At 37.9% G+C, this 13,172-nt stretch overlaps 1 protein-coding gene across 6 annotated transcripts in view; it reads right to left on the bottom strand.

Annotated features, from left to right (window-relative positions):
• LOC107308109 (diacylglycerol kinase eta) overlaps nt 1-13,172 on the bottom strand; it is a 62,794-nt gene that overhangs the window by 30,237 nt on the left and 19,385 nt on the right. For 5 of the 6 annotated variants that reach the window (XM_032442085.1, XM_032442084.1, XM_032442081.1 and 2 more), the window contains 6 exons: nt 7,574-7,680; nt 6,430-6,555; nt 5,189-5,291; nt 3,355-3,517; nt 968-1,076; nt 559-698 (listed from right to left, as the gene is read on the bottom strand). In XM_032442085.1, coding sequence (XP_032297976.1) covers nt 559-698; nt 968-1,076; nt 3,355-3,517; nt 5,189-5,291; nt 6,430-6,555; nt 7,574-7,680 — 748 coding nt within the window. The remainder of the gene's footprint in view (nt 1-558; nt 699-967; nt 1,077-3,354; nt 3,518-5,188; nt 5,292-6,429; nt 6,556-7,573; nt 7,681-13,172) is intronic. The other variant, XM_015851728.1, reaches the window with a different exon arrangement.

The raw sequence follows: 13,172 nt of genomic DNA, 5'->3' as shown, positions 1-13,172 counted from the left end.
GCCTACAGCTGCTGATGCGTCAGGCATGCAAGAGCAAAGGCACAACACGCAAATTCTCCCCACTCTTGAAGATACAGAACTCAGGTATTTCTTAAATAACGATGCTACCTGTAATGCTATTTAGTAGCACACAGGGAGTCTGTGAAATTGCCCAGAATGGTTTTGAATCTATGAAATTTCTTAATATTTATAACTTCTAACAAACAGCTCCATCAGTTCATCATCTTTGTGTAAAACAACAATTCTCATCAACCACCCTCCCCTCTGACCCTTTGGTTTGAAGCAGACAGTGGATATTTGTCTCAGTTACTGTTTTGACTTTCCTCATGAATAGGATCTGTACCCTTCTACAGACAGACATTTCAACATGGTCCAAGGCACCCTTTTGTGGGTATCACTGCTGCAGCAAGGGCTGGACCAGATGGACCAAGAGGTCCCCGCCAACTTCAATCATACCATGATTCTGTTATTAAGTTTCTATGATGGGTTCAGACCACAAGAAACCCAAATACAATTCAAATCTCATGATAAATCAGGCATATACACACGTCAGTTTACCTGTCTAACATTTTTGTGCTGGCTCGTTCCAATTTCTCCAGAATCTGAGGAAGTTGCGTATCGTCATCACAGGATCCTCCCCAGCCAAGGACACGAGCAAGGTCATTTCCAGTACCAAGGGGTAACACCCCTAACTGACACTGAAACACAACACAGGAGAAAATCTACTATTGAAAACTAGAAGGAGAAAGTAAATCTATTACAAATACTTGTTAGTTCAATAACGTGAGTTATTCAGCTGGTGTCAAAAGCTTGTAAATCAAACAGTGTAATTATGGTGCATTAAAAAAAATGTCATTTAACAGAGTTTTGACTATATACAAATAAATGAGAAAGAACCAAACTGAGGAAGAATAAGCTTACAAAAGCACAGTGAGTATAGCAAAGGAAAATAAATATACACACTTGCCTGTTTGTGCAAGCTGAGCTTATCGATTTCTGACAGCACCCAACCCACGCTTCCATCTCCACCACATACAAGAATCCGGAAGTTGTCAAACTTCTGAAATAGCCGCAAACTGGAGAGAAAATGGAACCTATTAGAGCCAGTCACGTTCACCACTAAGACACCAGTCATACTTATGAGCAAACATGACATGAATACGCGGTATCCAGCACCTCAATGGCAAGTCTTTTATTATTATGAGGTATGTGGATGCAACCAGCTACTGTAGTAAAACTATCTGCATATCCCATTTGTTGCTGTATATTTAACTTATACTGGCATTTCCAATAAATAACATGCAGAGTTTTATTTTAAAAGAATTCCCTTGATATTGTTTTCAGGATTTTATTATTATTATTATTCAAAAAAAAAAAAAATTCTAAGCTTCAAAATTACAGCTGTTCTGTGCTTCCCGCTAAGGTCAGAAGCATAGGGAATTTTTTCACCAGAAGCTGTTAAGATGTAACAACAGGATATCCTCCACAACACCACTGGGTTTTCGCCAATTTGTGGCTGATTAAACGTAAGGACAGTTGTAAGCAATTATTACAGGCAAGGTGATGACAACAGAAAACAAATAATGTATTTCATATTACATACTCAAAGCAATATCCTGCTCTTACTTCTTATAGCTCTACACAATATGCTACCCTTCACCAGAACAGAAAAGAAGAGGAAGAAATAATAAGCAGAACAATTGACAGAACAGGGGGCAATGGGTACACACTGGAACCCAAGTTCCATATGAACATGAGGAAAAGCTTATTTACTTATTTACTTGGTGGGCTACAGAGCACTGGAACAGGCTGCCCAGAGAGGTCTTGGAGTCTCATTCTCTGGAGACATTCAAAACCCGCCTGGGCTCATTTCTGTGCAAACTACTGCAGAGAACCTGCTTTAGCATGGGGCTTGGGCTAGTGGTCTATAGAGGTCCCTTCCAACCCCTACAGTTCTGTGGCTCTGTGTGATTCTGTGAAATATGAGACAGAGAGGAAAGGGGAATGAGATATGGAGAAACAACCAAGAGGTAAGAACAACAGGGATTTAAAAGCAAAATAAGTAAATCTAAAATGAATGAATTTTAAAAATGCTAGCTTTTAAAATAACAGAAATAAATATGTTTATCTTAATGCATGTTATTTTCCAGAATATGTATAATTTGAGAACTGTTTCTAAAAGCAACATATTAGGATCACTGTTTGTTGAAGCTTTTATATTTTGTCAAGTAAATAATGTCATTTGTACATGATAGGCAGTCTGAGAACAAAATATACATTTATCTGAGGAAAGAATGCAACTAAGCTTTTTAGATGGACTAGAAAAAAGTAGACATCGTTACTACCGGATAGAATAACTGCTAAGGACCTCTGTTTGGAAACTGTTTGAGGAAGAATGTTTAAAGGCAACTAATCTGACCTACGATTACTGTGCAAAATGCAAAGTGAACCTCTTGGATCATGGTGTTGATATATAAAAGCACAAGAGGAAAGAGAGCCTTCAAACAGATGTATTTTTCAGATTGTCTCAAAATTCTCTCCAGTTAAAATAATCCTTCCTTACTTTCATCCGTTATGATAATTACATGGACAAAATGTTAGCTGAAAGTGACATAGATTAAAAAGATTACAATAAAAGATACTACAAGTTAAAGAGCTAGTATAATTTAAAAACACAGCACTAACTATAAAGACACAAGTTGTACTCCGTTGCATTTGTGTTATTTGCTCATTAAGTTTGTCATTTGCTTGGGTTTGAATCTTATCATGCAAGCATAATTCTCCATCTCTAAGACTACAAAAAATAATGTTTCCAGTGGCCTTAACTGATCTTAGTATGCCACTGAACCACAGGTCTACAACTGAGCAGAATTAGGTTACACAACAGAAAAGTGCATGAATTTAATCTTTACGAATGTGCAAAGATGCTGGGGTTGTGGCCTCCAGTATTCAAACCCCACCTCTAGCTCTCCAACAATTAACCTTTAGATTTTGTTGGATGCCTGGTGGTTTTAATTGTGGGCTGACTCCAAATTTATGTGAGATGCTCATTTTCATGTCCTCTTGCATTTGTTATCTAAATCACACTTTGAATGTACTTCTACAGTGATGGAAGTCTTTGAGTACTTCATCACCTGCTGCAGATGAGGCTTCCTAAAAGGAAAATATTAACCTGCAATCCCTTCACCCACCAGAATTCATACAGAAACTCTGTCATCTACTGTTAATTTTAAATAGGAAGTCACATGCTAGATATTGGTGATAGAATTATTGCAATGAGGGGACAACACAATACTATGCTTTGCACTAAATTCCCTCACAGAAAGGATGGCTCAAGATTTCCAAGGTCATTACCCTAAGTGAGGTCCTCCATTCATTAAATCGAACACCTGAGCTGGATTTAACGACTGTTTGAATCGACGAAGAAACTTTACTCCCTGATTGTCTCCACTCTTTGAGTTAACAAAAACTAAAAGAGGACTGGCACAGGATGGCGGGCATGTGGCTTTCCAGAAACCTGTGAACATAGTTAGAAAGAATGAAATAAATAAGGCTTTCTAATATGAACAACACAAAAAGAAATCATGGAAAAGAGGAAGAAAGGAATGAAAGACAAAAGAAGTACATTTTATCATGCATTGTGTAAATGCTAAACTGAATATCAGCCCTTCAAGGAAAATGTAATTGCTCGAGATTTACCAGCTCATTTTTTCTCTCCAATACTTTCAGTGTCTATATTTAGTAAAATCCTGAAGACAATAGCTTTATTTTCTTCCACAGTAAACAAGGTTGACTTTTTAGCATATTGCTCAAATCTCTTTACAGATTATCACAGAATTAAATACGCATTTCAGCTGGAAGTGTTTGGTTTCTCATCTGATCTTTCTTTACTAGGTTGAACTGGATCATCCAAGCCTGAATTTTCTAAGAATACACACAGATTTTAAAAGTTCTCATGTTCATTTTCTCTTCTTGTGAGAACTTTTTGGGGGGCTGAAGTCAGAGTATTAATTATATTAGACTCACTGAACAAGAGACCTTCAGTTGTGATTAAAGGTTATTAATATCAACACAGGTCTTAAATGATTACAGCAAGCTCTCAGTAAGAGTCTCAATAGGCACTAATGGACACTTCTTGTTACCAACATAAATATTCCATGGACATAGTGCTTTCTCAGCATCACTTCAAAATCAGATATCACAGGCGTGGGTGTTGACATGTATTTCATGCAATATTAAAATAACTGTGCCATTTTTACTGCCTAAAACAAATGCTAAAGCTATAACATAAAAAAAAAGCCATTAAAGGATGCTACTATAATTCCACATTATCATTATGCATAATTTTAAATAAAATTTCTTTAATTTATTGTAGTGCCAATCAAAGTCATTTCAAATATAGAACAATCTTGTTATCATGAATAATAGGTAGTAGAACAGTGCTCTGATCTGGAGACCAAAGAGCAAATAAATAGCAGAGTGTTTATAGAAAGTATAAACAAGGACTTATATTATCTTCATACAATAAAAATCATTAAACTGTGTTAAATTTGCTGGTCTACATTCAGTATCAACATGAACTATAGAAAGAAAACTGCTGGATCATGATAGTCTGTATTCATTCGATTCCCTGCCTTCAAGTACAGTCTGCTCACATATCTCTATTCTGAGACATCAAGGAGCACCTCTGAGTTTGGAATATTTGCTGAGTGTCTTTATCAGTGTGTTGCATGATTCTTAATTTTATTTGAAAGATATTTGAAGAAACCACATGAGCCATTCTGCTCTTTAGCCTGAAAAGGCAGCTGCTGAATTAGAGCCATTCGGCCAGCTTACATTCAGTAGCATGTAATATGAAGCAGTTATCTGACTTTGAGAGCTCATTCTACGAAGGGATGTATGTCAGGCAGGCATTGGGCTACTTTAACTAATTACTGAGGTTTATTCAGTTAAAAATTTTTAAGAGTTATAAACAAAAAATGGAGAACATTTCTAGCAGGGTAACTTTTAAAAATGTTCTGGAATAGATAACCCTATAAAAAGCTACATGGAAAACTGCACTTTTCTCTAACTGTGAAGACAACATTCACCTGTTCAAGTGAAGGATTTTAGCCTTGCTTAGTCATACAGAATTCAATAGTCATTGCAAGTCCAGAACTGCCACTGAACATGCTACAATACTACGTACCATCAGAGTCTATACTGTTTAGTGCTGTTGGAGGTATGATCGATACCTTACATTGGCCAAGTGGACATTTACGAGGGTACAGATCCTTACACGCAGTATGAACCTAGAAAATAAAGAAAAAATTATTTCCCTAATCTGCAGTGGTGGAACTACAACAGATAGAGTATCTGTGGAACAAAAGCAGACTAAAATATAACGTTTAGGCATAGAGGGACTGTACAAAAATATATGTGTTTAACCACAAAAGCTGGTTACACATTCTACAAAATGTAAGTTTGGAGAACTTCATCTCTGACTACCCCTATGGCAGGTATGAATTGTCCTTTCAATTGAATGGCTTACCTCCATCCCTTAGCAAGTTAGGACCAAATTCCCAGCAGCCAGCATCTATGCTGAGCAGAGCAGGCACACTCTGCACATGCAAAGCTATTGCTCCATACTTGCAGTTCACTTGGATATTCTGGAAGATGAACAAGCCAGCCAAAACAGCTGAAAACATATCCAATGTCCCATAAAATATGTGCTATATTATCTTCTTCCATAGCTATTGGAATATCAGGCACACATATGGAAGGAGATGTAGTTTATCTAATTTCAAATAACCTCTTGAGATGCCAGTCACTTTCCACTGCCAACACAAAGAGCCTTAGAAATCTATATACTGAGAGCTTCAAGAATAAAAAGCTGCTGACTTCTTAGTTCTATAATTTAGCATATGTATATATATATGTATATATTCTAACATACATTCTAGCATTCTTTGTAGAAAAACTAAAAAAAAATAAGTAAAAAATTATATTCTGAGGGGGAAAGCAATTGCACTGTCATAAAATTTCAATCAGCTGTTGACAAAGTATACTAAAGAAGAGAACGTCAAGAGTCTTGCAGTAATATTGTTAAAGATGAATGCAAGTTAACTGTTATGAAAGAGACAAAAATGTTAACATATGTTTATTACGCATACAGAACAGGCATCTGAACCTCCACAGCTATCAGTTAGGAGAAAGCAGAGAAATCACATTGGGTAACACCTATTAGAGAAAACCGCATTTGTGGGTGTATTAAATATTAAGTGAAAGAAGTAGAACAGTGATGAGAAATGTTGAACGTTAGAAAGACCTGAGTTTGCATAAGCTGCCTCTCCCTACTTAATCTAAAAGCACAGTTATGAAATGAAAAACTAAAAATAATGGCAAGCAATGGAGCTGGCAAAATCTTAGGCACTTGGATGTGGCACCTACCATAGCTTTACACCAAAGGCACTTCCAATCTTGTAGGCGTAAAACACTGCCACAGGTTTTGTCGCAGACTGCGCATTTGGCACTGACGGGCAAATTACCCTCTAACCACTGGTGAGGCATAGCTATCTGTGAAAAAGTAGCCATAGAAGTTAAACACCCAGATACAGAAATCATACCATTTGTCTCTCAATTACAGGTGGACTATAACTACTTCCATAGCTCTATCTTTTCATCCAAAAAATGACAGAGTAAGTGAAGTGACACTGATTCTTGGTAGGCAACTGCTATCAAAATGGACTGTGGTGCTGTTTCATATGCTAGGTAGAAAGTGTGGCAGCTGAATCATAGAATCACAAGACTGGAAAGGACCTACAAGATCATCTAGTCCAACCATCCTCCTATCACCATCACTACCACTGAGCTACTCAGACATATCTCATAGTAAAAGAAGGGATATACTTCTCACTCAACCATTCATGACACTGTGCAACCATCACAAAACAATGAGGTAGTTAAATCTAGAGATTCTCTAAAACAAATTTGTACCCAGTCACTTAATACATACTACATAGCACAAACCCATCACACAACAATTAAATTCAGAAGAACAGCCAGAAGAGTAGAGATCACCTGTGGTTTTATGTACCACCTCAGTCATCCAAGATTGATAATTCACAGCTCTATAAGTGCGCTCACTGTCCCATTAATAATAAGTTGTGCATTAAAAGAAATTCGTAGGTGTGCAATTTAGTATTAATTCCTAACATGCCTTCTGGGGAACAGCTATCAGTAAGGAGGGCACAAAATAGAATGCCAAAACAGCTTGGTAATGCTGCAAAATACCACCCTTGCTTAAGAGCAGTAGGAAATTCTCAGAGCAATTATTCACCTTCAGTTTCTCTGCATGTGGTCTTTAAAATCTCGCACCACGCACACAATCTAGTGTCCACAGACATTAAGCTTGTCTTGTAAGAAAGAAATATAACATTTTGTTTTAAATACCATGATAATCTTTGAAAACTGTTTGGGAATACTGCCATGTACCATTAGTTCAATGGGTCTCATGACAACATTTCTATGCTTAGCCATTTTTTCCATTAAGAACCAGTTATTGGAAAGTACTGTAAATAAGAATAGTACTTACACCATCTTCATCTTCTATGATATCTTTTCCAATGGAGGCTAATGTAGTCCATTTGCAGTTATTTGTTGCTCTGACAGCACATCTTTTATGTGCTTTAAACTTACACACTGCAAGACACACATGAACATGTAAACTGTGTTATTTGTTGCATTTCAGTGATACATGTTCTAAAAGATTAAACAGACATATTCCATAAAACAGCCAACAACATGCCACTTACTGTTGCACACATGACATAAACTAACACAAAGAAAATTCACTTTATAATCATGCCAGCTGTAACACGCTAAATTGGATTTAAGGACAACATATCCTTTATGCAGCCTTGGTAGTTTTTTCATAAACTCTTTGAAAGAGTTCAACATATCATAGAATCATAGAATGGCCTGGGTTGAAAAGGACCACAGTGATGATCTCGTTTCAACCCCCTGCTATGTGCAGGGTCACCACCCACCAGACCAGGCTGCCCAGAGCCACATCCAGCCTGGCCTTGAATGCCTCCAAGGATGGGGCATCCACAGCCTCCTTGAGCAACCTGGTCCAGTGTTCAAAACCATTGCCCCTTGCCCTATCGTTATCCACCCTTGTAAACAGCCATTCTCCCTCCTGTTCATATGCTCCCTTCAAGTACTGGAAGGCCACAATGAGGTCTCTCTGGAGCCTTCTCTTCTCTGAGCTAAACAAGCCCAGTTCCCTCAGCCTTTCCTCACACGAGAGGTGCTCCAGCCCTCTGATCATCTTAGTGTCCCTCCTCTGAACCCACTCCAAGAGCTCCACGTCCTTCCTTTACTGGGGGCCCCAGGCCTGGACGCAGTACTGCAGATGGGGCCTCACAAGAGCTGAGTGGAGGGGGACAATCACCTCCCTCTCTGTTGGTCACCCCTCTTTTAATGCAGCCCAGAACACAGTTGGCCTTCTGGGCTGCAAGCACACACTGCTGGCTCAGGTATATCTTCAAACCTCCACAACATGAACGAGTGGCCAAGCTCAAAGGCTCTGCTGGAAGGATGGTGAGAAAGCTCAGCAGCTGAGAACTACCCTGCTTTGATTCCTTAGCTGTAGCCCATGTTAACTGTGTCCTCAAATTCACACCAATGCCCGTTTTTCACATACAGTGCAATGCGCTGAGTCACTAACATACTTCTAACACACCTCCATGTTTTTGCCTATTGTTATAGAGGCACAAATCATATTGGTGTTTTAAATCTTTAAGATGTAGTGGGAGAGTGTCTGGGAGAAGAGTGTTTCTTCAGGAGCTCAGTTTCTTTGGTTAAAGGATTCCTTTTACACACTGCACCATGCTGGCTTTCCCAGAAGCTGAGAAGGGGAAGAATGAAGTGATGATATATTTATTCAGGCAAGAAGTGGTTACAGTATTTTCTAAGAGGTTACAGTAAGAGACACCTGACTTCTTAATGGATTATTTATAAGAAATGCACTAACTGTCATAACTCAGCACAGACATCTAGTACAGTCAGACAAACTAATAACTATTTGTATCTCATTACGCTTAATTAGTATCACTAGCTAACGATATCACTCTACCCCAAACACTGTGATGCATGCAACCGTGGGTATTTCTTCTTACTGGAAGCATATGAGATCATTCTGTTTAGAGTGCATTATATAAATTATTTTAGCAAAAACCATTAAAGGTTTATGAGAACTAGCCAGCAGACCAAAAGAAGTAGTCTCTTTGGAACAAATATTTGACAGGAAACAATCAAAAGGTTTGGCCCATCACTTGTCCACCATTAAAAACATTAAGCCACGGTACAAAAGGTCTTGTGAATCATACATTTCTCATTTTCATTTCACTGATCTATTGCCAGATCAATTTTAAAAGTGGATGGAAACTAGGTAAGCAACACTTGAGTTTGGAAGTCAACATCCCTGTGCTGGGAGATGTGTGACAGTATGTGTTTAGATCAAAGAAAGAAATGGAAACAGAAGAAGTTTTGTTGCTTTACAGCAGCTCCCCTGGCCATTTCAAAAAGCAGCATTCAAAGCTCCCAACCAACAGGATAGGCTTGCATTTTCAGAACAGCTCAGCATCATACTGTGCATTTGCCAATGCAGACTGGTTCCACTTGCCTCAAATCTCATCTGTCAGACAAGTGCAGAAACAAAGACTGTGTTTCCAGCCTGTTGGGCCTTAGCAGTTTTGCCTCTTGAATATTTTGGAGAAGACGTGCCACCAAATTCAGTTTCTAACTCACAAATGACATGTATTTGTCTTTGCTGTGAGGTACAACAAGGTACAACACATCAGGGATGAGGGGCAGTAGGAAATTCCAAATGTCTAAGGCATAGGAAAGTAACAATTTTCAAACCCTATTCATCTACCACCTAGACCTCAGAGCTCTGTATTCACCCTCTCTCAACCAAGCAGGAACAAATTCAAACCAAGAATTTGAAGAGCTGCAGAAAGCCACACCATGGACAATATTCCGGCAAGCTACAACTGGATTACTAGCGCAACGATACATCATCAGTAGGGTAAAACTAACCTGTCTCACAATGGCCTAAGTTTGATTTGTGGGCACAATATAATTCAAATCTGAGACCATATTTTCTGCAAATCACTCCACTGCAGACCCAATATCATCAAACAAATATTATTGCTCATTTGAGCATGGAACAAACATTTCTAGAAACAGTGATCCTAAGGCCCAGATGGAAATTTCAAGACAAACACATCACTGTGCAGAAGAGAGAGGTAAAAGAAGGGACATTTCAAATCAAATCTCAAGCACTACCCCCTAATTTCTTTTATCTCGGGTGATACTGCATTACATTCATGGATTAATTTGATATCTGAAATCTTCTGGAAACATGCAGGCATGTTGCTAAGCATCAATTGCCATTACTTTGCCACTGAAATTTAAATGATGAGAAAAGGAGAAAAATAGCCCATCAAAATCGAGACTATTTGTAGAACAACATTTCACATTTTAATTTCCTGTGTAAATATTTCTAGCTGGAATATGAAGCTGATCTCTCTGAAAACCAACCAAGAGAACCACTTAATTAGCGAACAGTTGTCACAGTTGCACCAACATCTGCTCTCAGACAGTGATTAAATCTGCAGCTATTATTATCTATAATGAAGAAAAGTCAACATTACTGAATGCCATCACAGAATCTCTTGCATTCAAAATAGAGATCTTTGCAATGAAACAAACACTTCTGCCTCAAAGGCCTTCCATTCTATCCACCCATCAATTAATTCAGCTACACTGAGGAAAAGGCATTGAGTGTCCTGCCAAAGTTACCACTCTATCACTAGTTTATGATGAGTTTTCTAATCTGTATTCTTTGAAAACCAAAAAACTCTGACTGTACTTTTCCAGCTTCAAAAGCCAAAGCTGAAGTCTTGAAACTGAAGAACCCTGAGCCGATAGTTGTATGTTGTCTACATGGGATTTATATTGGAGAGCAGTCCATGAAACCTGATGTTTTGTTTCCAAAACCACAATCACACGGAGGACTGAAAAACCTCAGTGAAAATGGAGTGACTCACGTGAGAACAGCAACCTAACTTCACTCCTAGTTGCAGACTATGCTTATGTTATGAAGGATAAAATTCAGTAGGTTCTTGATAGCTTTTACTATTTTCATTCCGGTAACTAAGTTAATTTATTTTACAAAGACAGCACTAAAAGAATGTTCATATTAAAAAGTCAAGGACCACAAAATTCAGTTAGTCATGCAACTTAAATTTAGCTTCCATATGCAGGTGGTAAGTCTTCGGTTACATAATTATACTCTTTTTGAGAAGAGGACCGTCATTCACTTCATGGACTATATGATTCTTGTCAAGTATGCAGCTGCACCACAGTCTTGTTCATAGCAGTCTTCAACAAGTATTTGTCTCATTTAACAAAAGCTAATTAAACATTGCTTTTTTAGACACAAACATTCATTTCTTTCTAGCCCTTCTATTTAATTATTATGTTTAGTACTACACTGAATACAATAAATCAGAGGCGGAATTGACTGACTATCCAATCCAATCAGAAAATAAAAAACATCTAGCTACTGATTTGATCCAATATCATTTGGGTGATTTCCCCAGGATTACAGAGGGATGCAGTATGATACAAAGGCACAAAATACTGTTATTTATTATAGCTTAGTTGTTTATGAATGTCCTTTCCCTTATGGGTAGCTTCACTCACTATTCACTCTCCAGTCTTTAGAAAATGTGGCAAAAATCCTGGAAATGATGAACATCCAAAGAGCATATGTGCAATGCCCTGTGCAGTGGGTAAGAAGATGAGTTCTGTGGGGAAAAAAAGCAATCAACAAAAAAAGAACAAGTGCATGAAGAGAAATTACTGAGATAATTTAATCCCAGTGTTTTCTTATTGCTTGAGTCATGATTGTAAAGTGTTCTTTCAACATTGCTTTGTCCATGCAATTCATCATAGTAGAAAGCATCTCATTTAAACTGTAATCTTCAGCTTATTACATATGTTCTGCAATCAAGATTCAGTCATGATAACAAAAACACTACAAAGAAAATAAATTTTTAAAAAAAACAACACAAAACACCTGCATTCCACTGTCAAAGACTTGGACAGAAAATTGGTGTTAATACAGAGTAATTGAGGCTAAAGAGCTTTGAGAGAGTGTCTGTAGGTAGTGATCAAGATCTATAGGCTGAAGCATTACGTATATTCCTGTCTTTACCTGACAGCCTCTTAGACTCCTAAGTCTACAAGTAAGCTATGCTCTGAATAACAGAAACATTTGAGGAGCATAAAGAACAGAAGCCTTACTTGATTCAGATTCTTTGGGACAACTTTCAAAGAAAATATTTAATCTCCCTGTCCTAGTAAAGACTGTGGATGAATGTAGAGGAAGATCATCCCTTTAGATATCTAGAGGAAAATATCTGTTCATCAACATCACACACAGACAACACTTAAGAAGTACATAATCTTTGAGAAGACACAGAAAAAGAAATTGGTGGGCGAAACATCCCTGTACAACTGCACAAATACATTTAAATTTATTGTTTTTAGCAGTTAAAGGAATGCAGCCCAGTTTGATAGTTTGATATGAATTTACATCTTCGGCTTGACAAAAGTATCAGTTCTTTGACTTCTGAAGTGATGTAAGTTCACACTATATTCAATCACCCACTAAAGGCATTAATGCACTCTGCTTCCCAACCATGGCTTACAACAAACTTACAGGGGCATTCTCAGAGTAGCCTGCAATTAATTTGGCCAACTTCTGCCAAAGGTTATTGGAAGGGAAGAGGTGCTAAAAAAAAGCAGGCACCTGCCTTACTTCCAAAAGAAATGAGGCTTGTGAAGTCAGGCATGAACAAACATTTGGGTAGTGCTGCTGGAGACCAGCAGATCTAAGAGAATAAAATACGAGAGGACTAATCTTTCAATGTATTGTAAACTGCAAAACATTAGAATGAAACTGTTTTTTATATTTACCTATATCTAGTAGTCAAGAGTCAGATCAAAAGAGCACAAAGTAGCTCTCCAAGCTACTCTCAAGATAGCTTGGTGTGCCAGTAACCCAGACCACTGGAAAGGAGGAAGAGTTTCAATATCTCTCAAGAAGAAGCCTCTCA

Source organism: Coturnix japonica, chromosome 1, assembly GCF_001577835.2.
Source record: "Coturnix japonica isolate 7356 chromosome 1, Coturnix japonica 2.1, whole genome shotgun sequence".
Lineage (NCBI taxonomy): Eukaryota > Metazoa > Chordata > Aves > Galliformes > Phasianidae > Coturnix > Coturnix japonica.
This window is presented reverse-complemented; position numbering and strand designations above follow the sequence as displayed.